Below are 21844 nucleotides of genomic sequence, written 5' to 3' on the forward strand. Positions count from 1 at the left end.
CGCCGGGGCACGCCGCAGTCGGCAGGGCCGCCCCTGCCCACGGCAGCCACGGGCAGCATCAGTAAAGCGCCCGGAGGTGTTCAGCTAAGGGACCCCAGCTACAGTGCAGCCACTCCAGGTGGGAGCTTGTTCCGTGGGAGAGGAGGAAGAAAAATACGGCTTCCGCCACGGCGTTTTGGAAGCAGGCGCTCTGGCATACAGACTCCTTGACCAACCAGGCCCTGTGCGGTCTGGGAAGAGATCAGGGTGAACTTGGGTGATGAAGGGGAGAAGGCAGATGGAAACCTGCAGCAGGTAAGAAAGGATCCTTCAGGAACGGTAAATAATTTAAAACAATTATGATAATGCGACCACCTCTACAGGGCTGGACACAGTCAATGAACGCGCAAGTAAATATGAAATTAAGACAATACCTTTTTTTTTTTTTAAATAAAGATTTTAATCAGAATGCAGAACTAGGAAGGCCATTAAAGAGATCATGCTCTTTACTAGTGTTTGGGGATAGCCCTTGAAGAAAAGTTGCTTTGGAGAGGAGGCAAGAATGGTGGCACTGGGTCAGATCAGAGGCCCGTCCAGTCCAGCATCCTGTTTTTTGACAGTGGCCAACAGATCCCTGACAGAGACAAGGTATACATACCGGTTTTGATCCCAGCATCCAGCAATTTGTGACTTAAGGACACTCCAAGTGCAGAGGTGATACCTTTGTTTTTAATAGGGATTTTTTTTTCACCAGTCAGCCCCCTTTTTCTTCCCCCATGGCTTTGTCCAAGCATTTCTGAACCCCTGCCAACATTCAGCATCCACATCATCTTGTGGCAAGAAGTGCACAGTTGAAGCCACATAAAATAAGTATTTGTTTTAGCCTGTCACCCACACTAGCCTGAGCACTGAATTTATGAAGACACGGAAATCTTTCAATTTTTCTATGGAATATTCTGACCCCAAAGATGCTCAAATGGCAGCTGAGAGATGGCCAGCTACATCCTGGTGGCTCTTATCCTACTAAGATGTTTACTTCAATTTTCGAATAGCTGGATGAACACACCTCAGTTTCAGGCAGTTAGGTGGCTATTTCTAGTTCATCACTGACCATCTGAGCACACCCACTATCTCTTTTACTTTAGATAACATACTATGGAAACAATATTATGTTTTATACGATACATTAATCCACACAGAAAGCCCAAGCCTACTCCCTTTGTGCTGTTCTGGGAAACGCTGGTTAGGACAGAAAACTATATCCTACACGAGAGGTATTCATGGGTACAAAGTCTTCAAAAGTTAAATTTCCATTCTTCTTTGTGCTTCTCAATGGTCTGAAGTGTCACGTATTGTGGTGCCCAAGCACATCACCTAGGTACTGCTACTGATGCTGCCAATAAAAGACAGCAGTAAACCCTTACTTGTCTAGAGCAATGTTTTTATTTGACCAGGAGCATACTTTTAGAAGTGAATCTCCTGAGCATCCCTCCTCACACACACGCACACGCTCTCCCTGCTTTGCTGTGCATCGCACAGGAGTCTCACAGCAGGCAAACTGATTATCCCTTGGGTAACTTACAGCAAACTGGATCTCTCTCAAGACTGAAGTGAAAACTGCTCTCTAACTCCTCATGCGACCAGCCTGCAACTAGTCCAAGGCAGCCCCTCAAATACGTGCCGTGGGAACATCAGGTCCTCCATGCCAACCACTTCGGTCTCCAGATCCACTCCTGCAGTCACCCACACGCCAGTGCAGGCTCAGCTGCTTGCATTGACGTCTCCACTTTCAGGCACTCGCTTTTGGTCAGTTTGGAGACAGGTAGCAGTGATTTCCCCGTTCCACTAGCATTTGTTTAATCCCAGAAACGTGCCATCAGTGCCATGGCTATTGGGCACTGAGGAATGCAGGTTAAGAGGAAGGGTTAGTACTCCTTCTCCGCAAAATTCCCCACTTTCCGTATTTTGGAAGAGCAGTGCCTACAATGTTTTCTGACCCTTCTCCAGCTGGAGAAACAAAATGTCTCCTCCTACTCACCATCATCATCCCCAGTGAGTACAGGTCACTGAGACTTAGTGAAGAGCATGCAGGTAGATTTCACCTTTTTTTTCTTAAATACCAACGGTGAGTAGGACGGATAGATTGCACTCAGAGTCACCTGTGCGGGTCGAAATGCATAAATAATGTGTGCTTGACTTAAGTTAAATTACAAATCTATTTAAAACAGAATGCTTGAAACTTGCTACATATATATACAAGTTTTTAGGAGTTGTACATCTTAAATGCATAGACCCACTGAGGAGAAACACAGGCTGCCAGTTGGCCCAAGTCACCAGTGATAGGAGTAACAGAGATTATCAGGTTATTCTTTCTTTTAATAAAACTTGTTTTCATTCTGGAATAATTGATTAGCTTCTGTAGTTAAAAGAACGTTAGTTAAAACAGCTGAAGAGATAAACTATTCAGGCAAGTTAATAAGCTGAAACATAAAATGTTATAGAATATATATTTTTTAATGAAGATGTGGCAAATATTTTAAGTTTGTTTTCTATTTTCAGAATACTGTAATAACTTCAAACCCCCTGGTCTGTCAAGAACAACTTCATTCAATTTTTAATTATTTTTATTTTTAGAACAGGGAGGTATCGTGAAGTACACATTCAAATCTAAACAAATATGGCTTATTACATGTAACTAAGAGATGCAAAAATAAAAAGCAATCCATTAATTGTGCTGCCCTTTCTAACAACTTCTTCACTAACATGCAATAATTAGGGATCATGGGGATATTTTGGAAATCAGAAAGGATTTCAGACAGGACAAGCGAACATACCCGTTTCAGCGGGTATTAGTGCAGTAAAGAGGTCACTTCTCTTTCACCAACACACATACTCCACTTCTCACTCACCTTTCATTGTGTCTAAAACCCAGCATGAGCCCTTCTCTGTTACTGACTTCCTTGCTGACTTCCAAGAGAAACGGGTAGGCTCTGTTTTCTTTTGGATTCAACTTTTAACACAAGATTTGGTGGCCCTCATCTTTTCTCATCTTATACCAAAATAACGCCAAGAACAAACACTAGCCATGCCAGGGAGACAACACAAAGGAGAATTTCAAGGGTTCCAAAACATCTGAAATCCTAATTTCCCTGCTTTACAACACTCTCCCCCCTCCTGCCACCATGAAAAAAGGAGACGCTCTTTAAAACAAGATCAACAACTACGTATTGAAGTCATCTGCCCTCCCTCTTTTTCCTCAGTGCAATTAAAGGCATGATGCCAACTTTTTGACAATGATCCTCGTGGCTCTGGCCGACCCATGTCTTACTCTTTCAGAAATGAGCAACGAAGCTCAAAGGCGGCATCTCAAGGAAAGCCTCGGAGCAGGACACGACCAGCGCTCCCAATATCTTAAACACAGAGGGGAGGTTAGCCAGCGATAAGTTGCCTTTTCAGAGTTGATCGCAAGCAAATTTATCACAGTGATATGAGAGGTCTGGCACACCAACAAGCCACATGTAACGTCAGCATCTCTCTCAGCCCTGACCCCACCGAATCTGTAGCTGAAACCACAGGCACACAGGCTCTTCAGAAAAAGGCAGGCTGTTTTAAATACATTAAACATACTGCAAGTAAGGGCAATTCTACAGCTTGGATTAAAAGTACAAACTCAGTTTTATTTTTGCCAACAACTTATCCTTCTGCCTTACCCAAAGAGACTAGCTCTCCCTCATGGTTAAAGGGGTAAAAAAGTACTCACAGCTGCAGCCTTATTTCAGTGGAACGACTTACCTATCCAGCACAGCGTGACCTCTTCCTTCACAACACTATCTGTGTCACCCTCCGCTGGCCTGAAAACCAGACCTGAGGACAACACACAGCGTCAGGCACCGCTGCTCCAGCCGCCACAATCTAATAATTTCAAGGCAAGAATGAAATACTTTTGCAAAATGATTTAACAAAAAAGCTTCAGTCTCAAAGATAACATGATTTTTCTATATATATATTTCCTCTCTCCAGTAAAAATCATTGACGCTGCATCATTCTTATTATCCTTACTATCGTCTTTCAGTGAATGTCCATCTACAAATTCATTAACTTTTTTGAGACAAATCATTGGCATCCTAATCTTCTGATTCCCATGAAAGACTCACTTTCGAGATACAATTGCAGCTGCCCCACACTGCCAGTTACTGTATCATACACGTCTTAAAATTCTGTAATCAGCATCCACCAGGTGCCGTATCGCATTCAGCACACCACAGTCAGTCAATACAGACATCCCCAAACACACCAAGGCTGGTTTTGTCAAATGTTTTATTGAGTGTAGACATCTGGAGTACTGTAAAACATGCATTATCTGTAGATTCAAAAAGGAGCAAGCCACATTGTCCTCACTGTCAAACGTGTCAGGCTTGGCATACATGATGGAGATTAATGAAGTATCATGAGAGTAATATGGTTCCTGAAAAGCTTCTACAATTTGGAGTAGGGTCTTAATCGTTTGAAATGCAAAGCTGTTCACATTTAGTGAACTTGCATGTTTGCTGGAGGTGCCATATTTTAATTCAAAACAAACAAGAATAATTTCACTGGGGGGAGGGGAAGTTCCCTAGGTAGAAACTGTATGCTTTTTGTTTCCAGATATTCCATCCTAAATAAAAATTCTTATGTTTTTTGAAGCAGCACAGTTTATTTCTCAGCAATGGACAACATCTGATATTCATTTCTTCTTGGGTTGTTGAGGTGTATTAAACTTAAAGAAGATAATATCTCCATCCTCCACTATGTAATTTCTGCCTTGCTGTCTGTATTTTCCAGCAGCCTGTAAATAGAACAGACAAAAGGAAAATGGGTTATTTCATTAGACATTTTATAGTCTTTTCAAATTGTAATTATTTAAATACATTTTGGTAAAGAAATGGTACTACTTCAGCTTCAGAGTTTGACAGCCACAATACTCCTCAGTTTGACATGATTTGGTTTTACAAACATATAAAATACACACAAAAATAATTTCACCTCCACTAAATCGGTGGTGCTTAAATGCCATCAGCATTATATAGTGGTAAATCTGCAAACCCTGGCCAGTCTTAAGATAAAGGACACTAAAACAACGCAAATTTTTTTTTTTCAGCTTTCCGGCTTTCTTTTTGCCCTTCTAAAAAACCTTCTAAAAATCTAAGACAGTAGTGCCGGAAAGGGCGATTGGCAACAGTTTGCATCATGGCTATTAAACTGGTATACGAACTACTTCTGAGCGGCTCCAGCAAAGGACAAGCGAGTACTGTCAAAGCTAAAGATGGGAACACTACGCAAAAGTCACAACTGTACACGCCTCGTGCTTCGAGCGGGGCTCTCTTGTCTGCTTGTGCCCAGATAATGAAGGACTGAGGAGCACAAAATACAGGCTCGGTTTTTCTGTCAGAAATTTCCTTTAGAAGAAATTTGCTTCAGAAGGACAGATATAAGAGCAGATAGGCTGTGAAACCAGGATACAGGAGGAGGCATATAGACCAAAGACATGAAAAGGAAATTCGTTATGAAAATGCTGTACTTGAGGAGAGCAGAAAATAGGCAAGGAATCTATTAAATATCAGTACTCTCCGCATTAGAATTTATTATTATATTTTTCTATCTTTATCTGGTCGTAATTAAACCTAGTATTACAGAGGCTACTGAGAAGCTGTGGTATTAGGACTGACAGACTGGGCGGGAGGTGGTCTGCAGAAGCATTTATCTTGAAAAGTGATCTACAATATGGAAAAGTTGAGAGCTTCTGCTTTAGTTCAATAACCATTCCTGTTTTGAAGTTTTCTCTTGCAGGAGAAAGTGCTTCCATGCAAGACCTCACTGTGCCATTATTCTCAATGACACTATCACAGTGGTGGCATGCTAAGATCCCATTACAGGAAAGCTGTTAACTAATGACCTTAGTTGCAGTAGAACAGATCAGATTAATGGTACATAGTTAACTTAGACACCTTTCTTTCACAAAACCTGCTCTGTAAAGCAACCTATTTCCCCATATTGCTGTCTAGGAATTTAGAGGCTCAATAACCTTGTTGCTGTCAATCCTTATTTAAATGTGTCACCGGTGATGCTAGCCTACAGAAAATTGCAGATAAAATAGCCTCAACAATAAATACATCGTGCAATAGTAATTGACCTTATCCCATATGACACTATCGATAAATAATAAATAGGACTTCGCAAATTCTAAATGTTTTTATATTCCCCCCCCCCGCCCCCGGAAATTTGTTTAGACTATAAAAGGTTTACTTTCAAGTAGACTTAGTAGTTCTTTCCTTTGAAGATCCTAATAATGCTCAAAGTCAAGAGTAATTAGACTAATTGATGGCATAAACACTAATAAAAAAGTGCTGTAAAAATCATCAGCAAGCATAAGCTGCAGGCACAGGTACAGAGACATTTTACAGTCTAATACATTCATTACTCACAAATATTTGTAGAAAAAACTGACCCACAAAGTAACAATGCAGGGGTTTTTTTTTAGCACACTATTGCACGCTGTCAAAGTGGCATAGACTTGTTTAATTAAATACATTTTGACACACTAATGCAAGTTTATGTATTTTTGTTACCAGTTTACAGTTAATTAAAAGTGACAGTGTTCCTTTAAATTCTCCAGAGACCATTTAATCCATTTCCATTGCTATCAGAAACACTGGTTGAAAAAATCAATACCCATTTGTGAATCTTGAGTATGTATTAAACAAGACACGTCTAACCAGTTCATTTGCACTTGAAAGCAGCCATCTGTAGAAGCCAGCTTTGCCTAAGCAGATATGATTGCTAATAATGTGATATCCCTGTAGACTACAAAGCCCACACAGAGCTATTCAGTGTATAGTTCACAGCACTGGCATTAAATTAGTTATGCTGTACTGGTGTTAGACACACACAAAATCAAACTTAAAAAATCGATCAACTTGATAACATACAAAGCAAGCAACTCCCATTACCACTGTTATTTCAGTTGACTCCTAAAAGCTCCCAAATTTAATTTTGAAATTTACCAGCAATATAAAAGTAATTAGCATTGTGTATGGCATGAAACATTGTGTAAATGCAAATTAGAAAAGACTAGAGTAATATAACGCATTTTTCTAAGAGCAAGGGTTTTTTTCTAATCTTGATTTAAAAACTGAGTAACAAATGCAAATATGCTTGCTTTACCGATACTTCAAAACAATAAAAATTTAATCATTAAATATAATTTGAAGATGGAAGCTTGATGTCTAGAATCTTACATTATGAAAAGCAAATAAAAATACATATGCAAAATACTTATAGATGAATTTAATAGGTATTAACTGACGCAGCTTCTCAGGGAAAACACTCAGATTTGAGCTTCAAAAACTGTTGCTGGCAAAATTTGAATCTTGGTTACATAAAGTGGTTTCCGACTGCAGAATATTAGATTTATTTATAGCTGTGGTTTCACTTTACAACTACAACTCTACTTCCCTTTTCATAAGGCAGTTCACATGCCGCAACGAACCAATTATACTGGGATTTTTTTTCCCCTCACTTCCTGGGGTTCAAACAAACCTATTAAAGTCCCGCTGCTCAGTATGATCTTCCTTAGTGATACCACTGAGAATAAGCTGAATCTGAAATCATAGTTTTGCATACCTTTCAAGCTATCAAATAGCAAACAATAAAGCTGAACCTTTTAAATTCTTTAACACATTATAGTGTGTAGGAACCTTCAAACACTGCGATTGATTAAATCAAACTAATGTGCTCCGTAATTTCAATTTTAGAAAATACAAATCTTAATAAAACATCAAAAGTGCCAAACAAGAAATCAAATGTGTACGAAACAAATGGAAGCTTCTCTGCTTTAAGAAGGTGGAAACAATGCAATAGCAACGCAGAGAAGAACAGCTTTTTTATGACGTTTATTTACCATATACAAGTTCATTTCATATTTAATAACTTCAAACCAGATATAATTTGTCAGCTATAAGAAGGGCACAACTTTGGGCACCCAATCAGTCTCTGCCCTCTAGTGTTGAGAAAGCAGATAAAACTCTTCTTAATAGAAGTGTCACTACAAAGAAGTGTGAGCTCAAGAAAAAAGTTTTTCGTTAAATATCTTCACTGTCTATTCAGTAGAGAGTAGCTAGGAAACTTCACCTATTGTAATACATTTTCGTGGACTACATACAACTATTACTGGCACCCTGAACAATCAAAGTCAGGCATGGCATTTTTGAATGAGACATCAAAGGGCGATTGAATTAAACACTGAAATGGTAAAATTTAAGATTCCAATTATCAGAGTCTAGGAGTGAAATCCACTAATCCTGAAAAAAAAGGGTACATTTTTATAATACAATGTTTTCTTGCATCCAACATTTGTAATACCTTCACTGCAAACTCAAACCAAGATGACACATTATTAGAAGAAACACATTTTCTGTTTCTTGCATTTCCTTTTAGAGGCGGTTCAAAAATCTGCTCTCTCATCTTAAAAATTTCATTTTTCAAAACCAAGTTCATTTTAAAGCTTAATAAATTCTGAACACTAACATGTAAACAGAGAAAAAAAATTAGCATAGCATTTTGTCTTAGCGTTACTATTTAGTCCATAAACTATCATATCTTGGATACTGAAATAGTTGCATTCCTGCTGAGTAAGTTGGTACATTTGAATTCTTTCCTAAGTAAAAGATGAAAATAGATTTTGGTCTATTGCTAGAGGTGACTGTTAAGATTCGCTTAGCATGAAGAAGTTCTTCCCAGTGACAAATAGACTTGAAATGGAAAAATGGCACATATGGAAGAAGGGAGAAGAAAAAGATGGGGAGCTCACCTTGACAGCAGCTTCTGAACCTCCTTCTTTAAAATCTTCATATTTCATTACTTCAGCCATAATGAATCCCTTTTCAAAATCTGTGTGAATCTTCCCTGCTGCCTGAGGAGCCTTCGTCCCTTTCTGTCAAAGGAAAGACCGGAAGAAAATTAATTGCATTTAAAAAGATTGATTGCAGGAAAGAGGTTTCTCCTTTTTGATATGCGTTCAGGATCTGTTGAAACTTTGTTTCATATCAGTTAAAATGTCACGCATACAGCTGGGTAATTCTCAATATTGGGACATACAGACAGATGCCTTCACCACAGATAAACCAACTGATACTAAAGAAGGGCAACTTTGTTTTTCCTAATAGGTATCAACAGCAGTATTGATTTTAGAAGCTACAATTGTGTTTTGTTGTGGGATTCACTTCGATCCCTAGCTCTCCACACAGAAAGTGAGGAACATAAAGATTTTTAAATAACTTTAAAATCTGAATTACTCACAAGACTTTTACTTACGTCCAAATAATTTCAGTTAAATGATAACATTCACTGGCAAACCACATTTGTAATCAAAAATTATTTATGGATCTCAAGCCCTACATAGTAGCTTATTTTTATTTTAGAATAATTTTAGTAAGTCTAATACAGAACAAAGTGAGTATTCTTACCCAAATGTCAACAACTGAATCACTAAAAAATAAAAAATCACAGGCAACTATTATAAGATAATTTAAGTTTACGCAATAGAGGAGAATGCATTATAACTGCATGCCTTAAATTACAAGGACATACATTCTGTGCACATACAAGCATGGAGAGAAATTTGAGAAATAATGATGACCTAAAGGCTGCTTAATAAAGCATGTTAAAGTGCTAAGGAGTCTGACAGTGTAAAGCACAGTTTTTACAATAAAAGATGTATTGGGTTAATATGGCTACTCACTGATGCTTACCTGACTAAATATCTTTGCACATTAAATCAAAGATACTTACAATCAGTCTTAAGATAAACCAGCTTTCAAATTTTCTAATAAAGAGCAAGCATTTCTGCTACTGAAAACAGTGGAGTTTCAGAATGTGCTTTTAAAAACTACGGCAAAAATCAGAACAACAAAACTTCTGCTTTTATATTATTTTGGTAGCTATTTCAGGGACTTTACCTAGGAGTTATCACATAAAAGGAGATGAGATGAAAAGGCTAAAAAAATAAACGTGCTTTCAGGAAAATAAGTTTAACGTGCTAAAACATATACACAAACATCTGTAGCAGTATTAATAAAAATATAAATTTACTGGAAATTATGTTGATTAATGAAAACAAATTAATTCCATTGAATGAAATTAAATACAGCACTGAAATTCACTGCACAGCACTAAATACACCGATGCAAAAAAATAAAAGCTCAGTGACAGATTTGTACCTCCAAAAGTTGACATTTTTGTAATTTTTAAGATAGAGGCATTTTGAAATATTTTTCGATACTAATCTTTCTATTATAACATATTTACATTCAAAGGCAAACCACTACAGCTCAGCTCTTACTGTCCTCTGGGAATAAATTAGTCGATCTCTATGGCTATAATCATTCTACATCAATATTTAAAATACGTAATGTAATTTTAGGCATGACATAAGTTCCCGGATAAACATACAAACTACCAAAATAAACTAGGTCTAAATATTAAAGTCAGTAAAAGACCTGAATTACTGCACACTGATTTTAGGTTTTTGAGCCCAACTGTGTATCCATGAGGAATATAATGATGTTATATTGCTTTTATTGCTGAAAATGTAATCCGAGCAAAGCAAAGGAGGAATGAACCACCCGCAACCCAAACAAACTTAGTGAATACAAAATGAAAAGCAACATCAATTTCACTGCAGACAAACCCAGTCACACAGATTAAGCAAGCACAATACTGGTACGTCTTATCTCTGACCACAGGAGGAGGGTAGACAGATTCTACAGGATGAAGAAATTCAGACTATGTAATAGGCAGAATCAATTGTTACCTGCCTCAATCAATGCAGCTCCACTTTCACTGTTCAGCAGCTCACAAATAATTAAAGTTATCCTGGACAAAAACCTCATCTGTAATGACTAGCTAACCGCCACCATGACAAACTTCAAAGTCAGTGATATCAATCTGAATTCAATAGTGTGGAACTGGATATAGCTGATGAATAAGTATGAATCTTACCCTGATGGTCCATGCACGCACTTCATCTGGGCCTGCAGTGAAAAAGTATTCTAGTTGGAGTGCTGCATATCCAGCCTTAATGATCTTTGCTAAAGCACTGAAAAAAAAATGAATCCAATTCATTCAACATATACACATAAACCAGCTAAATGCCCCAAGTAATCAATTTACATGGAAAGACACCACATATTTCGAAGACACCGGATCTACTTTTAAACACAGCAGTAATCGCAGTAGCCTTTTTCTTTGAACTCTCTTCAGAAGAACTACTTTTTTACTGCAGCATCATAAAGACAGTATTTTGAGTTGTTTATTCGGCAGGATTCAGAAATATGGGATAAATTTAAATCACCCGATCAGCCAGCACTTTTGGTCTCATGCAATTTTCAGGACCCCAGGTCATGAAAGCATAACTGTTTGCCTGAAATTCAATATTGAAACAATTTATTATAGTTCTTCAGAAAAATGATGGCAAAATTTCCTCCACCGTCCCTATTCCCCATGGATGACGAAACAGTTTTGGTGATCATTCCTTCTCAAAAATATACATAACTAATACCTATGTTATAATTAAAACACTGTACAGAGATGACAGATGACAGTTAAAAACTTAATTTAAAATAAATCTTTTCACTCTGTCTCATGGTAAAGAAAGGAGAAGATTCTCTCTTTATAATGGTAATTACTCTGTCATTTATTATTCTATCAGCGCAAGCAATTAAATTACTGCAAGGAAATAGTTGATAATAAAGTGTAGGGAAAATGAATGCTAATTAACCTTTGTGTCATGTTCTCTTCCAGATACTTCTGTTTCTCCTCAGCACTCATATCTTGCAACTTGAGTTCCAAGGCCCCACTAAAAGGAATGACCAAAGCACCCGGGTCGTGCTTGTCCACCCACTCTTTAATTTTTATCAACCTGTACACAACAAAGAGCACAACATTATCTTGTAGTGCATGCATGGCTGTACCACATTCATTATTATCAAGTAGCACATACATATTCATAAGAATTGCACGGTTTTATGATGCCATCTTTTTGTGTATTGCTTTCCAAGGTCAAGGCATTAACAGGCAGCAATTGCTTCAGGTGTACTCCATTAACATTTCACTGTTTCTTGGTTTCTGTTTGGCATTTAATCTATCAGAAATAGGCATAATTTGAAACAATAACTAGGTTTTTGGTAGAGGTTAAATACTTGCAATCTAAAATGCTAACTGAATAAAACTTTGTAGATCTGTGGATGTACATTTTTCTGACACTTCCAAGAGTGATATTTATCAAATGCAGTAAAACTGGGGGGGGGGCTTCAGTTTTTCCTCTCTTTTTTTTTTTTTTTTAAAGCATCTCAGTGGCTAGGGCAGCTGATATTAGCAGACAGAAAAGAACACTGCACTCCATAAACTCCTAGATAGCAAGCAGCACCCTGCTTTTTCTGGCTATTGATCTTGGAGTATGCCATAGCTAATGAATACTGGGCCGTGGTTTCTACTAGTTTCTCCCACCCTTCTACTATCTCCCCAGGACAAAGCTTCTAGATATTATACTCCTATTATTTTTAAATAAAGAATCCAATTCCTTATTTCTCTTCATTTTCAATAACTGGCAGCATCAGTAATAGTTTTCTGTACATCTAATACTTTTTTTTTTTTTTTAGTTGAACGAAACTACAAATTTAGAGCTACAGATTTATGGTGCTAGTTTATGAATTTTCAATATCCTGTTGAAAATTAAGAAAATCTTTGCAGCAATAGCTGATGTTTAAACAATCTTTAAAGACAGGTATCACATTCATGACTGCAAATACTCTTTATTTTAAATTTAAGGGAGACATTCATAAATTACCTGTAAGGAGCTCCATGTTATTTATAGGGCACTATATCTGAACAGGTGTGAATGGTAAGAATGACAACTCTGTATGCTCGGCAAGAAAACACAAGAGGCATGGGAATACTTGCCGTACACTAAGACACACAGTACCAAATACAGTACTTTGGGTGCCGTGGATGTTTCAGACCTGAAGCACCCACCATACAGCACAGGGTTTTATGCTTGCTGAGTTCTTTTTCTTAGTCCTGCTAATCTCCAAGATTTAGACTAAGGTTTTAACTGCTATTATACTAAAGTGCTTTGAAACTGTGGCCTGCAAACCTTTAAATAATCAATGCAAATGTCACTTCAGAAAAAAAAAAAAATGAACTGAACCACAAGTTCATCAACACACATTTGTCAAAGAAAATAGCAGGGGATCAGAGCTATTATGAGATTAAGTGCATGGCCCACTGAGTAGGGTTTTAGATGGGACAAAGAATATAAAAGTTCACTCAACAGTTTTCACACGTTTGTTATATAAGGCTGGTCTTCTATCATTTACTTATGTAAATACCCCATCAGTGGTTTTCAATCCTCATTATACTAATCTTTCTTTCCTCCAGTTATCCAATGAAAATATAGTCTGGTATCGAGGACTGATACTGAAACACTATCGCCTTCAGAAACGTCTGAACTGAAAATCACAATTAAGGTGCATTTCTGAATGTGACGTGACATTTAACAGCACTTCTAAAACTGACATTTGTAGTTAACTAATTTATTTTGGCTAACAAACTGGATATCAAAGTTCAGAGCTTATAAATGCCAACCTTTTACAGAAAGTGTATCTAGAAATGGATCTGCTGTTCATAAGTGTACTTCAACATCTGTGCATACATGCTTTTTTTTTTAAAAAAAAGTATCTAACACTGGTCTCTAGACTAATTAAATAATGTACCAAGTGAAAGACAGAATGAAACACGCAAACTTGAAAAAGTGAAATGAGCATGAAAGTAACGTCAAAAATGGGATTCAAATTCTGTTTGGTAAATATGGTCATCCTAACTAATAAACTAAGAACTATTATGGAACAACAAGATAAGAAATAATTACTTTGGCTAAAACACCAATTCAGAATAATAATAGTCTTAGACTGTCATTTTAACAGCTTTTCTATTGAGTCCTTAGAGGGATTATTTGCATTCCTCAGGTATTCTATTGTACAATTCAGATGAATAAAGACTTACAAATCATTCCTCTACCGCCAGTGTGAGACTTTGATCCAGTGAATACACCATTGTACCTTAACTATAATTGGCAAAAAACCTGACAGTGTAGAGCATCACAAGCTTAATAACAAAGGAGAATATCTCAAAGTGTTGACAGATGATCTTCATAATGCAGGAGCAGAGCTGGTACATTTTAGCAATAAATGAGCACTGAGGTCTAAAGGTCTCTGAAGTGACTGACATCAGACCTGCTACAGCCTCACTAAAAGAATAAGGTACTGCATCCCACTCTGTACAGACAGTTGGGTTCTCTGCCTGAGTCTTTTACTTTTGTGACTTTCAATGTCACAGGGATTACTAAAAAGTACCAAGGAATTCCCGTAATGGTGTTCAAAATAAAGAAAACAAAAAAAAAGTAAACACTCAAATATAAATACTGACATATTTCTAAATTACATTCTCCCCAAAGCAAAAATGCTTGACTAATAATCAATGAAGTAATAGCGCAAGTTTGCTTTCCTGTTAGGGATAACCAAGTGTGCTAAACAACAAAATTCTCTTAACAAACAGTAACAATTAATGTCAAATCTGTTTTATGTGAGCACATAATTTTTCCACAGAAATGCTGTAGGTCTGTAAGAGGACAGCATTAGTACACTCATTTGGGCCTGTGTTAAGATAAGCAAATCCTGGAGTATCTCTCCATTATTTTGTACTACACTTGATAATGAATGATGAATGGTATTGGATTTTAGGCTGACAGAAAAGACTATTAACACTTAAGAAAATCTCAATTAAAAAACCAACCAACCAAACAAAACCCACTAAAATGCAACAAAATGAAAAGTAAAAGAAATCCCCAAAACTGGCAGAACCAATGACTATGATTAACAGCTGAAACTACTTCAAGAAATAAGAAAGTGCTTAAGATGAAAACCCTTCTTGATAAACTGAACTGAAAACTATGTGAAAACAGTGTACACACTAAAAGCAATTAAAAATATCCTCTTCCGTAGTTAGGTTTCTAAAAATGCCATTATTAGTAGAGTTAAAACTAAATTCTGATTATAAAACATAGAGCAGAAAGAAGAAAGGCTTCTTCTAGTACTATTCCGTAATAACAGTGAGGGATCTCTCGGAGCATTTCTGGACATCCAACAGCCTTCCCCTATTGAGGTGGCTTGGTTCTTCCCTCCAGGTGGCTCTGAGGAGGAGTGTGCTAACAGAGGGTTCCTGAATTGAAATTTGATTCTATTCACCACAAATGGACAAAATATCCTTTCTGGGCAAAAAATTTAGACCCAAGAGATAGTAAGATAACCATTCATTCTGTGACGGCAAAAAGAAAATCTTAAATAAAAGTTGCATTGAAAACTCAAATTAAAAACACAACTGTGTAAAAGCCTGACACAAGAACAAAACAGAGACAAGAACGAAACCAGATCTGAACAACTTGCAAGTGAAGGCAGCACTCAAAATTCTGACCAGGGAAAACGGCCAAGAGGAATTAAGATGCACACTTCCACCTACCACTGTTACTGTTGGCTGATAAGGAGATAAGGAAGGGCAAAAACATGTCAGCATATCTGCTACTAACTCAGAAAAGCTGTGAAGACCAAGATGTTTTCTTGCCAGTACTAGATTCCAAAATTTGACGAAGGCATCATTTAAGAGCATTCCAGTTTTTAACTCTGCATCAACCTGACAAGGAAAAAGTAAATGGAAGAAGCCGGTGACTTCAAGTGCAGAAGGATCAGGACAACTACCAGAGTTAACTCCTGACACTAAACCAGGATGCAGAACAGACCTTGGAGAAACGTTTAAAAATGAGGGCACTCACTGAGGTAGCCAATAAGCAAAGAGCACCAGAAAGGGGGGCTGCGCAGAAGGGACTGCCTTCACTTTAAAATGGTGATGGTTCCTGAGGCAGAAGAAACCAAAACCTGCAGACAACCAAAATAAAGAGGTACAAAAGTTGCAGAACGTACATTAACTACAAATCGATATTTGACAGAGTTTCACATGAGAGATCCAGCTGGGAACAGAGACAGAGTTCAGATGGAAATCAGAAGTAGTGATGGAAGAGAGAAGCTGCAGAGAGAACTTAAGCTCAGTGGACACCTGCAAGACAAGATGATCTGAAAAACTGACTCCTGAGAAGAAAGGTGATTCGTGAAAGTATGCTTTTGTACAAGCAAGACAAAAAAAAACCACATCTAACTCATGGAAGAGAAACAATTGTTTTTCTGTTCTACATCTGAACTACAAGTGGAAATCGGCAGAAACAAAACAGCATGGCAGGGAAGAAGAAAACACCAGGCAGCACCGCAAGAAGGAAAGAAAAAAACGTAGATAATGAGATAAGATCAAACTAAGTGATCAAAACACACAAAAGACTGAAAAAAAAGATCTACAGATAGGAGTGCGAGCAAGAGGACCTAGCAATTCCAACAGGCTCTTCTTGTTGGCAGTCTGAGCAACCCCGGATTTTTAAAACCTTCCAAACTCAATCCGTTCAGGGCTTTGTTCCCTACTGTTGAAAAGTTTTCTATATGTGTAGCCTAAGCCACCCTTATTTTAATTTAAATGCATTAGTTTAACTAAGCCTGTACACTATGGACTGGGAATACACACTCCCTATTTCTTTACAGCAGCATTTTACACACTTAAAAACTGAGGTCTGTCTTTTTCATTTTAAGCTTTCCCTGTAAGCCACGTATTACTTCTAACTTTGAACCTTTTTCTGGACTCTCTCCAATTGGTCTAGAAGTTCCTGGAAGCACACAGTACCTAATGCACTCCTCAGAGCTCTCAATAATAATGTCTTATAAGCATTAAAAATAGCTAGAGGATTAACTCACACATTTTTCAGGTGATTCTCCTGTTTATAAAACCCAGTATAGCATTTGCTTTTTTGTGACAGCAGTGCAACATTATCTCATGCTCGGTTTATAGCTTACTGTATGACCCTGCTTGACTAGCTATTCTTAATACTATATTTGCATAGTTGATTATTCCTGCATAAAATCCTTCTCAGAAGTTGCACACTAGCTCCTTTTTTCCTAATGATTTCTTCTATTTCCCGAGATGCTCCTAAATTCTAATTTTGTTCTACACATACCTACACATCTCCTAGTTTGGGGTCATCTACAGATTTAACAAGAATGCTAGTCATCCAGCTCATTAATGGAAATACATAACAGTATTCAACCAGCAGCCGCTTCTGCAGATCTCATAATGAGATATTCTTCCATTTGGAAAGTGAACCACTGATAACTATGCTGTGTGTATTATCTTCTAACCAGTCTTGCACACTCAACTTTCAGTAGTTTCCATCTAGCCAGTACTCCCTATCTTGTTTATGAGAATGTTGTAAGGCTTTGAAACCTTTAAAGGCTTAATAAAAATCCCAATATGTAGTAAAGTACATTTTTTCACTACATGCAAGACCATTAAATTTATCACAAACAAAATATTAGTCATCTGACACTTTAGACAAGTAATAAATAGCCAACATGAATTTGTGAAGACAACTGGGTTGCTCCTAGGTGATTAAAAACAGTTGTATTGTTCCAACATTTTTCTTGAAGTGAAAGGAAAATCCATTGACTTAAAAATATCTTGTTTCTTCTTTTCTCTTTGTGGCTTTCCTTTGTCTTTTGAAGCCTTACCCATTACCCACAAGTTATCTAAAATGATGATAGATTAGGCAACGATTATTTGGTTTTTGCCAGGTCCCAAAACGTTCTAGTATGAGTACCACTAGGTTTAGTTGATTTGGTGGGATGGGAGAGGCAGATCCATTTTACCTAAGCGCAAGTACTGTGTGACACAGTTCGTAAGTGATGTCCTTCCCTTCTGTTCTGTTAGCATGCACAGACTCCACAAAGATCAGGTCCCACTGTTCTCAGTGCTGTACATATACACAGACGAATATGTACCTGTATTCTTACATAAATAAGAAACATTTACCTCCTCAGTAAGCTTTCATTCCAAATTTATATGATCAACACAGAATGGAATGGTGAAAATGATGAAACCAATGTATATACTAATTTTGTATCACAAAATAGGTCAGTGGCAGAAGTTAAGAATGGGAAGCAGAAAGCCCAGGTGGTACTCTGCTGTAACGCATTAACATGCTGTAACTCTCATTGCTACCTGCCTTTTTTAGGGTATCCCTTTCTTCTTGCACTACATAAAGATAAAGGAAGACTAAACAGGAAAACATTCAAGAATGAAAAGGTACTTCCTTCCCCACCATGATAGTTAGCTTTTATGAAGAAGACAAACCTGTAGGTTTGGGAGTACCTGTTACTGACCTAGGCAATCCCGTTTCGTATCATCAGTGATGATGAGAGCAATGCCATTCACAGATGGCCAGGAGGAACACAGCAATCCGTAGATTTCAAAAGGCCCTTTCCCACCTGCCACCCCTCACCTGCAAATCCTTTCTAGTAACACTTCACAACAAAAGCACCGCCTCCACACACGGGGCTGCTCCCTGGCCAGGAGCCTCCTCTCAGACAGACCCTCAGGACAAGAGCTTCAGGAACTCAGAACTTCATTTATCCTGGGCATCCTGAATGTCTTAAGTTCCTCGATACCTCCCTAGACTCCAATGTCCATATCCCCTCCTGTATTTAATCATTGCATCCAGACGACCCTTACAAGAGACCAACACGGAGAACCTATCTCATGCGTTAGACATCATTCACATCTCCAGCACAGATTGACTTGAGCCACATGCAGTGGAATAGTCCTTAAAATTCTTTACCACAACATTTTCAGGGACTTGCAACACATCCTGTGATCTCAGGAATCTTACGGCAGAATAGGAATATAAAGTATTTCATTCCATCAGATCTGGATTTCACACTTTTTAACTTCATTGTAATTTCAACTGATACTGTGTTAAGAAAAGAAGTTGTTCCTGATCAACACTGTCATTTGCTATTTATTATAGATGGGTTTATAACTTTCCTTAACATTCTCCTTTGAAATGTAAGTAATCCCAGGCTCTCTGCCTCATGTTTGTCAAAGCAAGTTTTCCCAGGGCCTTGATCTCTATCACGGCTATTATCTTAAATCCCCTATAATTCTGCAAAATCACTTGTTAGATGGGGTGACCAGTATTGCACCTACTATTTTAGTTCATGTTGCATCCAAGATTCTAAAGAAACATTTTCATAATCTGGACATGAGCTTCTCATCCCATTCCTTATCCATCCAGATGTTACACTTGGTTTTCTGCTACCAGCTGCACATGGAGCATGGACCCTACCAGCACTCCCTGCAGGCATACTCAAGCTGTTCACGAACAAAAATAGTCTGGCAAAAAGCAGGTTTGGGAGGGAGGGAGAATATATTCCTTTATACCCTCCCTCCCTACCCCCTTTCTTTTAAGATGGACCAATTCACTTTCCCATGTATCCTTACAACTGGTTGCACCAATATAACTGAAGGGTGGTGCAGGAACAGGGGAAGACTGTTTAAGGTCAGGTGTGCCATAAGTTAGCCTACCACCCAAAAAAGAGCAATGCCGTGCAGCCAAGTTCAATCAGGAATTTTGGTGTTTATTATCGGAGAATGCTTGTATATGGCATGACTTCTGAGTAAAAATTATCCCATATGAGATCACTTAAAAATAGATTCTTCAAGGCAGAAAACAGTATTAGTTGACAGGGGAAGAAAATCAAGGCAATATTCTGGAAATTCACATGAAAGCACTTCATGCCCTCAAGATATAGTTCTGTTAACAAATTGTCTAATATAAAATAGTAGTGGTATACAGTTCTCGGTTTATCTGGTCTAGAAAGCTAGCTGGAGATATTCGCTGTTTAATGGTATGTTAAAAACACATAAGGACATAACACTTCAGTTACAACTTCATACTACTGACCGCTTCTTGAACATATTTCATATAAAGATTTGTCTTAACTGACACGAAACTTGTTTAGCTGGTTTGGGTTTGCAAGATGTTGGAACTGTGAAAGAAATAGTATCAGAGAATATGATTATTACCTGTAAATGGAGTACAGACAGCAGTTAATGGACAAAATGCTTTTAAAACTAGGAGAAATAAAGCATGCATAATAGAAAAATCAAGCTGATGACCTACAACCAAGTTAGAGTTAAAAAATATCAAGATGGTAGAAAGAGAGCAAGAAAGGGGTAAAATAATCCAGAATTACTTTTTCTGCTAATCTATATAGAGCTCCCAGTAAGAAAAGACTTTTCAGTACCTTATACAGCAAATTCCACCTAACAAAAGGTCAAAGTAACCCTATTGTAAACATTTGTAAGAAGCATCATTCATGAAGAATAAAGATCTGAAAAACCATTTTTAAAACATTCGTGTCTGATCTAATTTTCAAGACTTCAGTAATATCTCTTTATCCAAATTATGGTCTCCATTAAAGTGGTCAGAAACAATTATGACTTAAACAATAATGAAAACAGTACTACACTGCTCCTGTAGCACCTGCTGGTACGTGAAAGGCTTACAGTCTCTAGTTCTCCTTGGTCTGCCAATTCCGAAAATTAATTCTGTCTTAACTCAAAAAAGAAAAAGAAAAAAAAAAAAAAAAAGGATATGGCTGTTGCTGTCAGCAAGGATCAAGCAGTCAAGACTGAACTACTGATGAAACTGCATAATAATGCAGACTGCAACGAATCGTGCACACTATGTTTCATAGTTATAGGCATAACAGGCTCCACTTGCAGCACATATACTTTGGACAGAAAAGACACCTTCGGAAAGTCACATCTTGTCGTTCTTTCTGCTATCATTTATAAAATGCAGAGTTTTGAAAGGTTATTTTGAAAATTGTAACAAAATAATTTAACAAATGCTTATTCATAAATTATAGCAGAAGGAGAAATCTCAGTCACAAGACTTATGTGGAAAATGATGATGACTGAGCTACTACTACAGATCAGTACAAAATCCCAATTCCATAGTCAGGATTACTTTATGGCATGATAATTTTAACTTTTGCCTCTTAACAGAGCTTCTTTTGTCACATGGAGACTGTATTCTAAAGGGTCTTGTACAAAAAAAAGTAGGACAATTCATATCAATGCTATTATAGCAAAGTCTCAAATATGTAATCCCATAAAAAGGAATTATAAGCCATGCATAAATAGAATATTTGATCAAAAGAACATGTGATGCCTTAACAAGAGAAAGTTTACAGGAAAATGCACAATGGACAACACCATTTTAAATTTATATTCTTTGATTCTTTTATGTATGGTGTGCACACAAGCAGATACAAGGCCATACTCCCAAACAAAAAAAATATGATCTACATAAAACTCCTGTGTAACAAAATAAATATATGCTAACAACATTTGAAACAAGACACTATAAAAAGTAATTGGGAATATATTCCACTAGTGCTGATTAAAAATCTGCAATGAGTAAGACAAATGCAGACTACAACATGTGTTAGTTTTGCCTTTTGCTAAAGTCACAGAACAATTTAATGAAACCTAAACAAACTGGGTCAGAATATTCCCCCGCAGTTCTCTTAATGAAATATCCTCTCCTGCGCCCACATGATAGATGGAGACGCCTTCCTTGCTTCCCCAAAATTAGTCTGTGTGATCTGAACTGTGGAGCCTCTGGAAACCACAGAATTCACATGAATGCTCTCTTTCTCCATCAGTTGAATTGCAAGAGTCAAATATTAGCACAACAAGAGCATTAGATTTAAAATAATAAACCCTGCTTATTTCCCCTGCCCCTTTGAACCATTACCAAGTACTAACATTATGTGATCAG

The 21844-nt window shown here is 37.5% G+C and overlaps 1 protein-coding gene across 1 annotated transcript in view; it reads right to left on the minus strand.

Annotated features, from left to right (window-relative positions):
• Window positions 1-3881: 3881 nt before the first annotated feature.
• The window catches only part of OLA1 (Obg like ATPase 1), a 105289-nt gene continuing 87326 nt past the window's right edge, over window positions 3882-21844 (minus strand). The window contains exons 8-11 of the mRNA XM_075710907.1: window positions 11792-11932; window positions 11014-11110; window positions 8825-8947; window positions 3882-4804 (exon numbers count right to left, since the gene is read on the minus strand). Coding sequence (XP_075567022.1) covers window positions 4703-4804; window positions 8825-8947; window positions 11014-11110; window positions 11792-11932 — 463 coding nt within the window. The 3' untranslated portion in view covers window positions 3882-4702. The remainder of the gene's footprint in view (window positions 4805-8824; window positions 8948-11013; window positions 11111-11791; window positions 11933-21844) is intronic.

This window comes from Pelecanus crispus, chromosome 5 (genome assembly GCF_030463565.1).
Source record: "Pelecanus crispus isolate bPelCri1 chromosome 5, bPelCri1.pri, whole genome shotgun sequence".
NCBI classification, from domain to species: Eukaryota; Metazoa; Chordata; class Aves; order Pelecaniformes; family Pelecanidae; genus Pelecanus; species Pelecanus crispus.